This window comes from Peromyscus maniculatus, chromosome 8 (genome assembly GCF_049852395.1).
Source record: "Peromyscus maniculatus bairdii isolate BWxNUB_F1_BW_parent chromosome 8, HU_Pman_BW_mat_3.1, whole genome shotgun sequence".
NCBI lineage: Eukaryota > Metazoa > Chordata > Mammalia > Rodentia > Cricetidae > Peromyscus > Peromyscus maniculatus.
The window spans coordinates 108,417,395-108,431,236 of record NC_134859.1 but is presented as its reverse complement, the minus strand read 5'-3'; the positions used below and the strand labels follow the sequence as shown (position 1 = coordinate 108,431,236).

The 13,842-nt window shown below is 44.2% G+C and overlaps 1 protein-coding gene across 1 annotated transcript in view; it reads left to right on the top strand.

The window, feature by feature from the left end:
• Window positions 1–13,842, top strand: part of Nploc4 (NPL4 homolog, ubiquitin recognition factor) — a 60,417-nt gene that overhangs the window by 7,532 nt on the left and 39,043 nt on the right. Inside the window, exons 3-6 of the mRNA XM_006987690.4 lie at window positions 2,418–2,530; window positions 9,126–9,302; window positions 11,898–11,946; window positions 12,614–12,708. Coding sequence (XP_006987752.1) covers window positions 2,418–2,530; window positions 9,126–9,302; window positions 11,898–11,946; window positions 12,614–12,708 — 434 coding nt within the window. The remainder of the gene's footprint in view (window positions 1–2,417; window positions 2,531–9,125; window positions 9,303–11,897; window positions 11,947–12,613; window positions 12,709–13,842) is intronic.

Genomic DNA, 13,842 nt, shown 5'->3' with positions numbered 1-13,842 from the left:
CCCTTTGGGACAGGACCTGCACAGAGAAACTGACGCAGCAGGGCTAGACCCTGTGAGCAGAACGCTGTTCAGATGGACCCCTTTAATTTCACCAGTTTTTCCTTATGGATTCATAAGAGTAATGTACAATTAAAATGATTTCCAAATAACTTTTTTTTTTTTTCTCCGAGACAGGGTTTCTCTGTGTAGCTTTGTGCCTTTCCTGGAACTCGCTTTGGAGACCAGGCTGGCCTCGAACTCACAGAGATCTGCCTGGCTCTGCCTCTCGAGTGCTGGGATTAAACGCATGCGCCACCACTGCCCTGCTTATTTTTATTTTTTGCTAGACTGTGTTATAGATGTGGTTCTCTGCTACTAGATACAGATGTACATCTATGGTAATGGTGTTCTTTTTCTCTTTCCTTGTGTTACATACTTATTTTTATTTCACATCAAGTTCCTTGTATCCTTGCATTACTGTGAAACATGTCTCTAGAGTGCTTTCATTGCGCACTTCTGAAATCCATGCCCCTGAGCACCAGCTTCCCTTTTCTCCTCACTGCAGTCCTGGTGGCCACCATTCTGTTTTCTTTTTCTGTGATTTCCACTACTTTAGATATCTCATGTAAGTGAGATTATACTGTGTGTGTGTGTGGTTTTGTGTTTTTTGTTGTTGTTTTGTTTGCTTGTTAAGTAATAAAATCCCAACAAATGGTCTCTAAAACAGCCTCCTTGTATCCTTACAAACTTGCTTGGAAAGCAGGTCTTGAGCCCTGTGAATCTTGTTTGGGCAGGATGGCCTGTGCTCAATGGCATTTATATGTGGCTTTATGCTCTGTAAAGAAATTGATGTTGGCATGTGTGGTGAGATTGTTTACATTGAAAATAGCTCACAGACCAGCACTTGGGAGGTAGAGGAGGAAGATCAGGAATTCAAGGCCCGCTCTAGCTGTGTTCTAAGTTTGAAGCTATCCCAAATTACTTGAGACCTGTGTTACTGCCTCCTCCACGTGGACTCAAGCCAAAGAAAGAAGACAGCTCACGGGATCTTAGTGATTGGTTCATTTGAGACCAGTCATTTCAAGGTCTCATTGTTTGGTTTTCAGAAACCAGAACCCCGAGAGCTCGTTTGGTAGGATGTTTAATGTCTGTTGAGTTAAGTGATTTCATTGCTCCCGGTAGCACAAGTGAGTTGATAATCTACCCACCTGCCTACTTCCTTGTCTTTCCTTCCTTCCTTTTTCTTTCCCTCCTCCTTTCCTTGTTTCTGTCATGTTGTCAGGATCTTCTGCATATAGTCCAGAACTTGTTGTGTGGCTAGTCTTGAACTCCTGATACTTCTGTTTCCATCCTCCCAGTGCTGGGATCACAGGAGTGTGCTGCCATGCCCAGCTGACATTTCTTTTTAAAAAACATTTTAAAATCTCTTACACTTACTTACTTACACTACCGCTTGTTGAGATGGGTGGTGGTAGCATGCATGACAGGATACATATGTGGAGGTCAAGAGTCAGTTCTCCTACTGTGTGGGTCTAGCATCAAATTTAGACCATTAGACTTAGCAGCAGGCACTTTACCTGCTGTGAGATCTTGCTAGCTGCAGCTGACTATCCCCCCCCCCCCCCCCCCCCCCCCCCCCCCCCCGGCTTTTTGAAACTGGGTTTCTCTGAGTAGCTCTGGCTGTTTTAGAACTCTCTGTAGACCAGGCTGGCCTCCATCTCATGAGATCTGCCTGCCTCCTGAGTGCTGGGAACAAAGGCATGTGCCACCATGCCCAGCAGCTGACTTTTTCTTTCTTTTTTCTCTTTCTCTTTCTCTTTCTCTTTCTTTTCCTTCCTTCCTTCCTTCCTTCCTTCCTTCCTTCCTTCCTTCCTTCCTTCCTTCCTTCCTTCCTTCCTTCCTTCCTTCCATCCATCCATCCATCCATCCATCTTTTCTTTTCTTGGCTTTTTTGAGACAGAGTTTCTCTGTGTAACAGCTCTAGCTGTCCTAGAACTCACTTTGTAGACCAGGCTGGCTTCCATCTCACAGAGATCTGCCCACCTCTGCCTACCTCCTGAGTGCTGGGATTAAAGGCGTATGCCACCATGCCCAGCAGCTGACTTTTCTTGATTGGTGACATCATTCTATACTCCGTTTTTTCTCTGTTGTTAGGTTTTATGATTGGAATTGGGTTTTGACTATTGATTAACTTGCCACACGTGGCCTTGACTCTGGCCAGTTTCATCTCTTCCATGTTTTTACAAGACCTTTGTTTCCCGTGGGCCACTTATTTGAATTGGCACTGGTATGATGACTAGTTTTTCTCCAGAGTGAAATGACAGGGGGTCCGACTGGTGAGCACTTCCTAACTTTACCAAGTGTTTTCCAGTGGTCTTGACAGCCTGTGGTATGCCAGCTCGGATCTTCATTACATTTCTGTTGTTTGGGGCTTGTAGGTTGCAAAGGAGTTTGGATTCCAAAACAACGGCTTCTCAGTTTACATCAATAGAAACAAGACTGGAGAGATAACAGCATCGTCCAGCAAATCCCTTCATTTGCTAAAAATCAAGTAAGTGTCCAGCTGGTGGGAGACAGGCAGCGGGAGGGACTAGGTCCAGTGCTCCAACTGAGGCTGCCTGGATTCCCTTATCCTCTGGGTACTACTATAATTACAGCCCTGTTAACTGCTCACAGACAGAGATTGTGTTGCTTGCCTGGTGTACAGCAGCTGTACTAGACCAGCAGTTAGCGTTGAGCAGGTGAGACTATGGAATCCTGGAATGGTGTTAGGAGAAGGTTATGGTCTTAGATCCATGTCTGAAGTAGAGTCAACGTCTTGTCTGGAGCAGACAACTTACTTAGAGCACAAGTATTTGAGAAGAGATCATGCCATGTCAGCCCTGCTTACTAAGAAAACCGGGGAGATATGGTGGCCCATTTTCACGTGTCAGTGAGGCTTTGGCAAAGGCCTCTGACTCACTCCTGTTTATGGTATTATTGGAACGCAGTCATGTCTGTGACTACTTTCATGCTGTAAGTTCAGAGGTGAGTGATTATAACACGTAGCCTGCAGAGTTCAAAATGTTGGCTGTTTGGCCTTTTATAGACAAGCTTGTTCAGCCTCGTCTAAACTGGGCATCTGCATTAGTGAACAGTCTTTTTTTTTTTTTTTTTTTTTTTTTAATTTTATGTGTATGAGTGTTTACCTGCATGTATGGCTCAGTCTGCAGGCATTTGTCTGCATGCCTGTTTATTAGACAGAACAGAACAAACAGTAGGCTATTCTGGCAATTTTACCACTTTTATCATAGTAGGATAATGTGACAAACAGAAATATAGTGATATCATTTATTTGTTCTGCAAAGACTTGGTCCCTGTTTGCCTATCCCTATAATTAGTTAGTATCTTTCACTATTGTTATTTGTGACCATTTCCAGGGTGGCCAAGGACATATTTTCTTTGAGCTTTAAGAAAGTTGGGTTGTTTGTGTGTTTGTGTGTTTAATTTATTTGGGGGTAAGATTTTGCTAGATAGGTAGATCAGATTGGCCTCTAGTGTTTTTTTTTGTTGTTGTTGTTGTTTTTGTTTTTTCGAGACAAGGTTTCTTGTGTAGTTTTGGTGCCTGTCCTGGAGCTCACTCTGTAGACCAGGCTGGCCTCGAACTCACAGAGATCCGCATGGCTCAACCTCCTGAGTGCTGGAATTAAAGGGGTGCACTACCACCACCTGGCCAGCCTTTAGTTTTTTTTTTTTTTTTTTTGGTTTTTTTTTTTTTTTGGTTTTTCGAGACAGGGTTTCTCTTGTGTAGCTTTGCGCCTTTCCTGGAACTCACTTGGTAGCCCAGGCTGGCCTCGAACTCACAGAGATTCGCCTGCCTCTGCCTCCCGAGTGCTGGGATTAAAGGCGTGCACCACCACTGCCCGGCTAGCCTTTAGTTTTTTTATGGAGCTGGAAGTAGAACGTCTTGTCTAGAACATGGTAGTCACCCTTTTACCCCTGAGCTGCATCCTGGTGAAGGGTTTTCAAATTTTGAAAAACAATCATTTCTTTAAAAAACTTTTTATAACTAGGCATAGTGGCACACACCTTTAATGCCAGCACTTGGTAGGCAGAAACAGGTAGTTCTCTGTGAGTTTGAGGCCAGCCTGGTCTACATAATGAGATCCAGGACAGCCAGAGCTATGTATTGAGACCCTGTCTCAAAACAACAACAAAATCTATTACATTTTATTTGTGCGTGTGCACATGTATGAGCATGCTCTCGAGTGTAAGGTCACAGGACAATTTGGGGAAATGAGTTTCTCCTTTTGGTCCTGGAGGTTAAACTCAGGTCATTGGACTTGTCTTAGGCCCCTTCATTCACGGAGCTGTCTCTCCAGCTCCCAGAGTCAACTCATTTTTCACGAATGTTAAGGAAGTTTGAACTTATGCTGCCATTCCCTCCCACCTGTGAGCCTTGGAAAGTTTCCTCATTTCACTGGGTCTTGCTGTCCTTATGCCTCTTTCACATGAGTATAGTAAGAACAATGGCTATGGCTTTTGTGACACTTTTTTTTTAATGTGTATGTGAGTGTGTCTGTGTGTCTGTGTGTTACAGGTGGTTGTGGGCTGTCTGATGTAGGTGCTGGTAATTAAACTCAGAGATGCTGAGCCATCTCTCCAGCTGGGGCAGGGCTTTTGATGTTGCTATTTAAATCTTCACGCATGTTAGGCAAGTGTTCAAACACCCCAAGTGCTGGGATTAAAGGTATGCATCACCAAGCCTTGCCTATGAGGTAAACCTTTTTTTTTTTTTTGGTTTTTGGTTTTTGGTATTCTCTATTCTCTATGTGACCCTGGCTGTCTTGGATCTATCTCTGTAGACCAGGCTGCCTTGAACTCACAGAGGTCTGACTCCGATGCTTCGGTTTCCCAAGTGCTAGGATTAAAGACACGTGCCACCACCGACCTACGAGATAAAATTTGAAATATTTTAAAAATACATGAAAGTAAAGGACAGCAAGAGCTACATAGTGAGACCTTGTCTCAAAAAAATTAAAAAGAGGGGCTGAAGATATGGCTCAGCGGTTAAGAGCACTGACTGCTCTTCCAGAGGACCTGGGTTCAGTTCCCAGCACCCACATGGCAGCTCACAACTGTCTATAACTCCAAGATCTGACACCCTCACACAGACATACATGCAGGTAAAAACACTAGTGCACATAAAATAATAATTTATTTAAAAAAAAAACAACTGGGCTGGAGAGATGGCTCAGAGGTTAAGAGCACTGACTGTTCTTCCAGAGGTCCTGAGTTCAATTCCCAGCAACCACATGGTGGCTCACAACCATCTGTAATGAGATCTGGCACCCTCTTCTGTATACATAATAAATAAATAAATCTTTAAAAAAAACAAAACAACTTAGGTGGTTGGGGATTTAGCTCAGTGGTAGAGTGCTAAGGTCCTGAGTTCAGTCCTCAGCTCCAGGAAAAAGAAAAAGAAAACAACAACAAAAAACAAAAACAAAACTTAGAAAGAAAAAGTCTGAATTGAGCTTACTGACACATAGTCTTGGGAGACTAAGGAGGATTGCGAGTTTGTGGGCTGCATTCATATCTGCTCTCCTTGATCTCAATTCCTTGCTCTGCATGTTGAATGTGGAGACCTGATTGGTTAACACGACAGTCTCTGGGTGCTGCCCTCTTCTTTAGGAGTGTAGTGCGTCTATTTTCACTTTTCATATTGTTTTATTTCTTGAGTTGGAATTTTCCTGCTTGAGACTACAGACACATTCCACTGTAGCACTTTCACTTTAAATGCCCTGTTGTTTTTTTCAGTACTGCTATCAGCTTGCAGTGAGTACTGTTATGCACACCAGGCAAGTGCTATACTCTGAGCTGTGACTCCAGGTCTCTGCTCCCGACTTGTAAACTTTTTATTTTGAGACAGTCTTTCTGTGTTGCCCAGGCTAGCTTTGGACTTGCCTTCTGTCTCAGTTTCCTAAGTAGCTGATTTACAGGCCTAGCCAAAACATTGTTTGATTCCCTTTCACGCAGAGCTGTTGGTATGTAGCACTTCACGGTTCCATATCACTCCTTGGAAGGTTTCTGTTCCATTCTCTGGAGTTTGTGTTTGTGTCTTGTAATTCCAGCATTTGAATCCTAGGCCTTCCTCTCTCTCTCTCAGCACTTGTTTCTGTCTACTCTTGCTTGAGGGAATTTATTTCCCTTGTATCTTTGGTTTTTATTGGGAGAGGTGTGAGGAAGCATAGTTCTATTCGATGCAAGTTCATTTTAGTGGCATTTGCTGTGTAAGCACAAGGGGGTGCTGTGGAGCTAAGACTGCATGCCTTTCTGGTTTTGGTCTTCCAGATCCCCAAACAGCCCAGATTCCACTCCCATATGCAGGCCTCTGCTTAGAGTCTTGGAGGTAACTTCCCTGCTGTGCTTCTGGTGGAAGCAGACTGGATTTCTTCTTGGCTCCCGTTTTGACCTCCTGGATTCTCTTAGTTGTTCAGACTTCCCTTAGTCACCTGGGTTTTTTATTTGCTTGTGATTTTTTTTTTTTTTTTTTGTTGATGTTGTTTTTGGAGACAGGGTTTCTCTGTGTAGCTTTGGAGCCTGTCCTGGAACTCAATCTGTGGACCAGGCTGGCCTCAAACTCACAGAGATCCGATCTGCCTGCAGAGTGCTAGGATTAAAGACATCCACCACCACCCGGCCTTTTTGGTTTTTTTAAGACAGGGTCTCATGTAATCCAAGCTGGCCTTGATCTTGAAGTGAAGCTAAAATACCCTGAATTTGTAATCCTCTTGCTCTCACCGTCCTCAGTGCTGGGATTACAGGTGTGCACTGGCAAGCCTGGCTAATCATTTGGCTTTATGTGGGAGTTTCAGGCTAACAGTCTTTTGTTTGTTTGTTTTTGTTTTTTTGAGACAGGGTTTCTCTGCATAGCTTTGGAGCCTGTCCTGGAACTCACAGAGATCCTCCTGGCTCTGCTTCCTGAGTCCTGGGATTAAAGGTGTGCTGCCAGGCCAGGCTAACAGTTTCATGAGGCAGGGAGCTCCAGGCCTAATCTGTTGTCTAGCGAACCCAGAAGTCTTGATCAAGTTCTTGATCCCGGCCTTGGCCAAGGGACCATGGCTGTGTCCTCTTCTGTTCTTACTGACCTCACTGCCAGCTTTGGGAAACCTGGGTATTCTGAACCCTTTAGGGCTCAGCAGCATTTTTACAGTATATTTGTCAAAACTGATCCAGGGTCTGAGCCAAGTAGTTCATAGCTAGAGGGTATTTAGGAATATCTAATCCCCTGCTAGAAGCAGAACTCCTGGTTACAGTTTGGCAGTTTTATTGCCTATGAATTATGGAGGAATAAGAAGAGCTGCAGCCATGCTCCTGGGGGGCTGCATGTCTTGCAGTGTTTGCACTTGCAGACTCTGCTCTTCCTTTGGTTTGCTGTTCAGCACTGGGCCAGCTGTTCTTTCAGCTTTTTTCTTGTGTGTCCTGTTGATGGCAGCTGAAAGTTTGCCAACTGTTCTGTTGCCTCCTGTCTTCAGAGGCTGGAGCTGATTTAGTGCCACAAGCCATCTCTGGTCGGGCATGACCCACGATGGGAAACATCCTTTAGCTACAAGTCATGTCAAGTTAGAGCACACAGCAAGTAGACTTGCAGACCTTCCACAGTCTTGGAACAGAAGGTTGTGCCTGGGAATCTGTCCTATCAGAGTGAGTGTTGGCATCTGTTTGTGGGTGTGTTCTTCACAGTGGCAGAAACCAGCAGACTTGCCCCTTAGCATGGTGAGCCTACCTCCCTGGGGAATATGAAGCCAAACTGGTGGCACACATCTGTAATCTTAGCGCTTAGTAAGTAGAGGCAGGAGGATACTGAGTTTGAGGCCAGCCTAGGCTACATAGTGAGATGTGGGTTTTTTTTTGTTTTTTGTTTTTTTTTTTAAATGAGTCATTATCTAGGATTTCTGTTGCTGTAATAAAACACCACAACCAAAAGCAGCTGGGGAGGAAGGGGATTATTTGGCTTACATGTCCTGGGTCACAATCCACTGAGGGAAGGGAAGGGCAGGAACTGAAGCAGAAGCCATGAAGAAATGCTCTCATTCTTTTTTTGCTTTTGTTTTTGTGGTTTTTTGAGACAAAGTTTCTCTGTGTAGCTTTGGAACCTTTCCTGGAACTCACTCTGTAGCTCAGGCTGGCCTCCAACTCACAGAGATCTGCCTGCCTCTGCCAAAATGCTCATTCTTTAAGAAAAAAAAAAGTTTTATTTGTCATGATTATGGTATTCTGCATACATGCATGCCTGTAAGCCAGAAGAGGCACCAGATCTCATTACAGATGGTTTTGAGCTACCATCTGGTTGCTGGGAATTAAACTCAGGACCTCTGGAAGAGCAGTTAGTGCTCTTAACCTCCGAGCCATCTCTCCAGCCCCAAAATGCTTATTTTTAATAGCTTGTTCAGCTTGCTTTCTTAAACACTCCAGGACTATCTGGCCAGGGGTAGCACCACCAATAAATGGGCTGGACATTTCCACATGAGTTGCTAATTAAGAAAATGCTCCATGGGCTTGCCTACAGGTCAGTCTTTTGGTTTTTTTTCTTTTTCTTTTTTTTTTTTTTTCTTTTCTTTTTTTTTTTTTTCGAGACAGGGTTTCTTTGTGTAGCTTTGCGCCTTTCCTGGGACTCACTTGGTAGTCCAGGCTGGCCTCGAACTCACAGAGATCCGCCTGGCTCTGCCTCCCGAGTGCTGGGATTAAAGGCGTGCGCCACCACCGCCCGGCAGTCTTTTGGTTTTTTGAGACGGGGTTTCTCTGTGTAGCAGTCCTGTCTGTCCTGTAACTCGCTTTGTAGACCAGGCTAGCCTTGAACTCACTGAGATCCATCTGTCTCTGCCTTCCAACTGGTGGGATTAAAGGTGTGCACTGCTACTGCCTGGCCCTCATAGCTTTTAAAATAAATTGGTGAGAGTAGTTAAATTTCCAAGAATCTGCACTGATGTGTATAATGCCAAGAAAAAAATAATTCTGTTCTCTTAAAATCAGGAACTTCCCTATGTAGAGCTTTAGACCGTACCAATTTCTTTTGAAGCTATCAGGATCCACATATCCACACTAAACTGTGTGGTTTGATTTTGGAGGAAAGGATGGCGTTTGATGTTTTGTCCTTTGAACAGGCATGGCGATTTGTTGTTCCTGTTTCCCTCAAGCCTTGCTGGACCTTCGTCTGAAATGGAGACATCGACCTCACTAGGGTTAAAGGCCTTTGGTGCTCCTAACGTGGTTGAAGATGAGATCGATCAATATCTCAGCAAGCAGGACGGGAAGATTTATAGGAGCCGGGACCCACAGCTGTAAGTGCTCTATAAGGCTCCTGCCTGCGGAGCTCTTAATGGATCATTAAAGGAAACATTTAAGAGCTTTTGTAATCTTAGCACTTGGGGGCAAAAGCAGGAGGACTGGTCAAGTTCAAGGTCAGTGTAGTTGACATGGTGAGCTCAGGCTAGCTTAGGAGAACCTTGCCTCGAAAGAAAAAACAGTTTAAACAAGTTCCATGCTAGTAAGTGTCTGGTGAGGTGAAAGACCTGAGTGGCCATCTGTTGTCACATTATTTTACTCAAAAGAAACAACAAACAAAAACTATTAGGCGTATGTGAATACTAAGAGATTCTAGGCACAGGTAGGTTCTATTTTGGTGTTCCTTAGATACCTGTCCCCTCCCACCAGCAGAGGTAGGGGTAGAAGGACCGGGGGTTCAGTGTTTACCAATACAAGGGCTGGCTCTGACTTCTCCAGAGCGAATGCTGTTAGAATAACCTGGGCACTAGGTGCTAGTGTGTGCCTCTAGTGAGTGTCTGGTTTGCAGATCTGCTTTGATGTTTACTTTGTACCCGGTTGTGTAAAGTGCTAGTGCATGTGTGTATTCCTTATTTTAGACTTTTTTTGCAATTCTTTTAAAAGAAACCAGTTAAGAACTGGAGAGATGACTCAGCAGTTAAGGGTGCTTGCTGTTCTTGCAGAGGATCCAGGTTTGATTCTCAGCACCCACATGGTGGTTTACAGCTGCCTGGCCTCTGAGAGCACCAGGCATGTATGCAGATACACATAAAGGCAGAACACGCATACCCATAAAATCAAATTAAAATTAAAAAATAAAATAGGGAAACCAGTTAGAAACATCTGGATTTACACTCGGCAATGTGAAATTATGTGAGCGGAGGCTGTTTGTCTCTGTAGTGCGTCTCTTTTAAGTGCATCACTCTGTGGATGTGATAAGATACTGCCACTGGCACACTGCTATTCTAAATGCTATGTCAGCAACTTTTTTGTAAGATGGAATAGCCACAAATGCTGCTTAGCTGCAGTGGCTGGAGCCTCTAAGATGCCTTCCATTTGTGTTTGTTCCCGGGAACTCATCATGATCTGGGCTTTCATGTCTACCTCCATTAGCTATCTTTTAGAGCATGCGCTCACATATGTGTTTTTTTTTTGTTTTTTCTTTTTTTTTTTTTTGTTTTTTGTTTTTTGTTTTTTGTTTTTCGAGACAAGGTTTCTCTGTGTAGCTTTGCGCCTTTCCTGGAACTCGCTTTGGAGACCAGGCTAGCCTCGAACTCACAGAGATCCGCCTGGCTCTGCCTCCCGAGTGCTGGGATTAAAGGCGTGCGCCACCACCGCCCGGCCTCACATATGTGTTAATTCTGCTCTTCAGAAATACCCCTGCCTCTTACTGACATAGGAAATACAGAATCTCCCTCTTTTCTTTTTTCTTTTTTGGTTTTTCAAGATGGGTTTCTCTGTGAGCCCTGGCTGTCTAAGAATTCACAGTGTAGACCAGGCTGGCCTTGAACTCAGAGAGATCTGACTGCCTCTGCCTCCTGAATGCTGGCGTTAAAGGTGTGTGCCACCACATCAGGGTTAGGCAAGGCACCCACCAGCTTCTTCCTGAGCCTCTTATGCCACAATTGCCCAGCTAGTCTTGCTCTTCTGTTTCTTATAAATCACATGCATCTAAGAATTCTGACCCCATTTGAACCTTTGCAGGACTTCAAACAATTTGTCCTGATGATGCCACTGTACCCTCATACACTTAAGCATCTCTCCATTTGTTGTACATGTTGTCTGTCCCAAACCCCTAGATCCTGGCATCCTTATATGTTTCCTGAGTGTGTGTGATGTACACATTTCAGACTAAGGGCTGCTTATGCAGTGTGTCAGGGTTTCTGCCCTATCCATGAGGTATTTGTTTTTTTTTTTGGGCGGGGGGGCGGTAGGGTTTCCAAGACAGGGTTTTTCTGTGCAGCTCTGGTTGTCCTGGAATTCAAGCTATACATCCAGCTGGCCTCAGACTCACAAAGATCTGCCTGCCCCTGCTTCTCAAGTGCTGAAATTAAAGGTGTGCACCACCACTGCCCAGCTTTTCCTTAACATTTTTATTTAATGTGACTTCAAAACATTTTTATTTTTTATGCTAAAGAGGGAACATCACCTTGTGTGTTTGATAAGCACTATTTTATTTTTAGTTAGTGTCATTTTAAGCAATTACTATTCATGAAACCACGAGTTTAATGTGGCAGGTTTTTCACTTTCCATTTCTTCTCCTCTCCAGCCCGTTCTTCATTTCCCTCTACCCTTTCCCGTTCTCTTTTGAGACAGCCCTGTCAGTCAGACTGGCCTTGAACTTGAGTCTTTCTGCCTCTGCCTCCTGAGTGCTGTGGTTACAGGCTTATGTCATCCCACGTAGTAGTTTTTTTTCTGATACATATCAGAATAAATAATAACTATTACAATGGGAACATTTATCTGTGTACCATCAACAGTAATTCTTTATTTGTAGGGAAGCATTTTACCAAAGTGTGATGTACATTTTAAATATCAAAAAACTTGGGACGTAGCAACAGAAAATAACCTTTGTGTCCCTGTGCTTTTCTTTGACCCTGTGCACCCTTCAGATGTCGCCATGGCCCCTTGGGGAAGTGTGTCCATTGCGTCCCGTTGGAGGTAAGTCTGTGCAGAGGGAGTTCTTGGCTGGGCAGTGTGGTTGGCTGCTGATAGAGCTATCTCAGCACTTTCTGGTCCCAAAACGTGGGTGTTGGGGCTCTTAAAAGAATTTTTCTATTTATTGTCTTGGGCCTTGTATTCCCAATAGTACAAGTGGCACAGAGAATCTGAGACTTATTTATGGGAGTGACCTTCTAGCGGGATTGTGAATGGCTGAGGCATTGTGTTGCTGATGAAGAATATGTACAGTTGTCTTCCTAGATAATTATTCTCTGACACATAGCTGGGCTTCTCGGTGCCTGCTTGTCATGGTTTTGATTTACCATGTCTGAGGCTTATGTCTGCTGTGATTTGTCTGTCTGTTTCTCCTGTGTGTGTGTGTGTGTGTGTCGATGAGGATTGAACTCAGGGCTTTGCTACTATGCTGTATCCTCAGGCCTTTTGTGACTTTGCAAAATTTTCTTAGAGCTTTTGTCTTTAATAGGAGTTCATTTTTACCATGAAAATGTAACAGGAAAAAACTTGATTCTGACCTTGAAGTGTGAAGACCTAGCTTAGCCTCCCTCCATATCTCTGTGCTGTCTGGTCTGACTCTCTGCACAATAAGATTGAAGTTTCATGTACCCTGGCAGACCGTGACCACTCATTTCCTGTATATTATTAATAGCCATTTGATGAGGACTATCTGAACCACTTGGAGCCTCCTGTGAAGCACATGTCCTTCCATGCCTACATCCGGAAGCTGACTGGAGGGGCAGACAAGTAAGTATCCACTCTGGCCCTAGCACTCAAACTCTTCATGCTTTTCTGATGGTTTTGTTTATAGTTACTGGTCATGGAAATGCAAAAGTAAAGGAAGGCAGTGCAGAGTGCAGTAGTCTTGAATATTGTCTGTTCTAGAAGCAGGGCAGAGAGTCTGACAGATGTCCTGCTGTACATCTGTCCTGCTGTACATCCACAGTACACAGAGAAACAGACAGACTCACAACTGATGGTAGATGTGGAATGGCCTGGTGAATCCCTGAGTCTGAACCATCTTCTGCTTTTCAGAAAGACAGCTACCCCATAAGGATCTCAGCTCACCAACCTTCCCTCCTGCCTGCTCTTTCTCCAGGGCTCTGTCTGTCTGTCAGGTTCACTTTTACAACTGTAACGGGGGTGAAGCCACAACACTTATCTATGGGTTGTATTCTGGTACCACGGGGGCTTTAGTTAACATACTTGGTCAGGTGGACGGCACAAGCAGCCTCCTCTTCGCCTGAATTCTGGTGTCCGGGAAGGTAAACCAAGACTGGTGTTTGTTTGATTGAGATCCTCTTGCCTTGGCCTCCTGAGTGCTGGGATTACGGATGTGTACTGTCCCTCCTGGCAGTGTTTGTTCTTTTTAATCTGCCTGTATGTGTAGCTCCTGTTGTGTCCATCTGACAGAGAATATCAGACCTTCTGGCAGCTTTGTAACTCCTGTCACTGGTAAGAGATGGCACTGGTCCAAGTCAACCTGCTGACACCCAAAATTATTTTTTATTTATTTTGTTGTTTTGAGCCAGGGTTTCTATGTGTTTCCCTGGCTATTTTAGAACTTGCTCTGTAGACCAGGATGTCCTCAGACGCAGAGATCTTCCTATCTCTCATGTGCTGGGATTAAAGGCTAAAGGCGTATGCTACTATGTCCAGCCAAGATGACCATTTAAAAATGTTAGACTGGGGGTGTGGTGGCCGGCTTGAGATATGGCTCAGCAATTAAGAGCACAGACTGCTCTTCCAGAGGACCTGGGTTCAATGCCAGCACCCATATGGCAGTTCACAGCTCTCTGTAACTCCAGTTCCAGGGGACCCAACACCAATGGACATAAAATAAAAATAAATTAATTAAAAAACAAAACAAACCAACTTTCA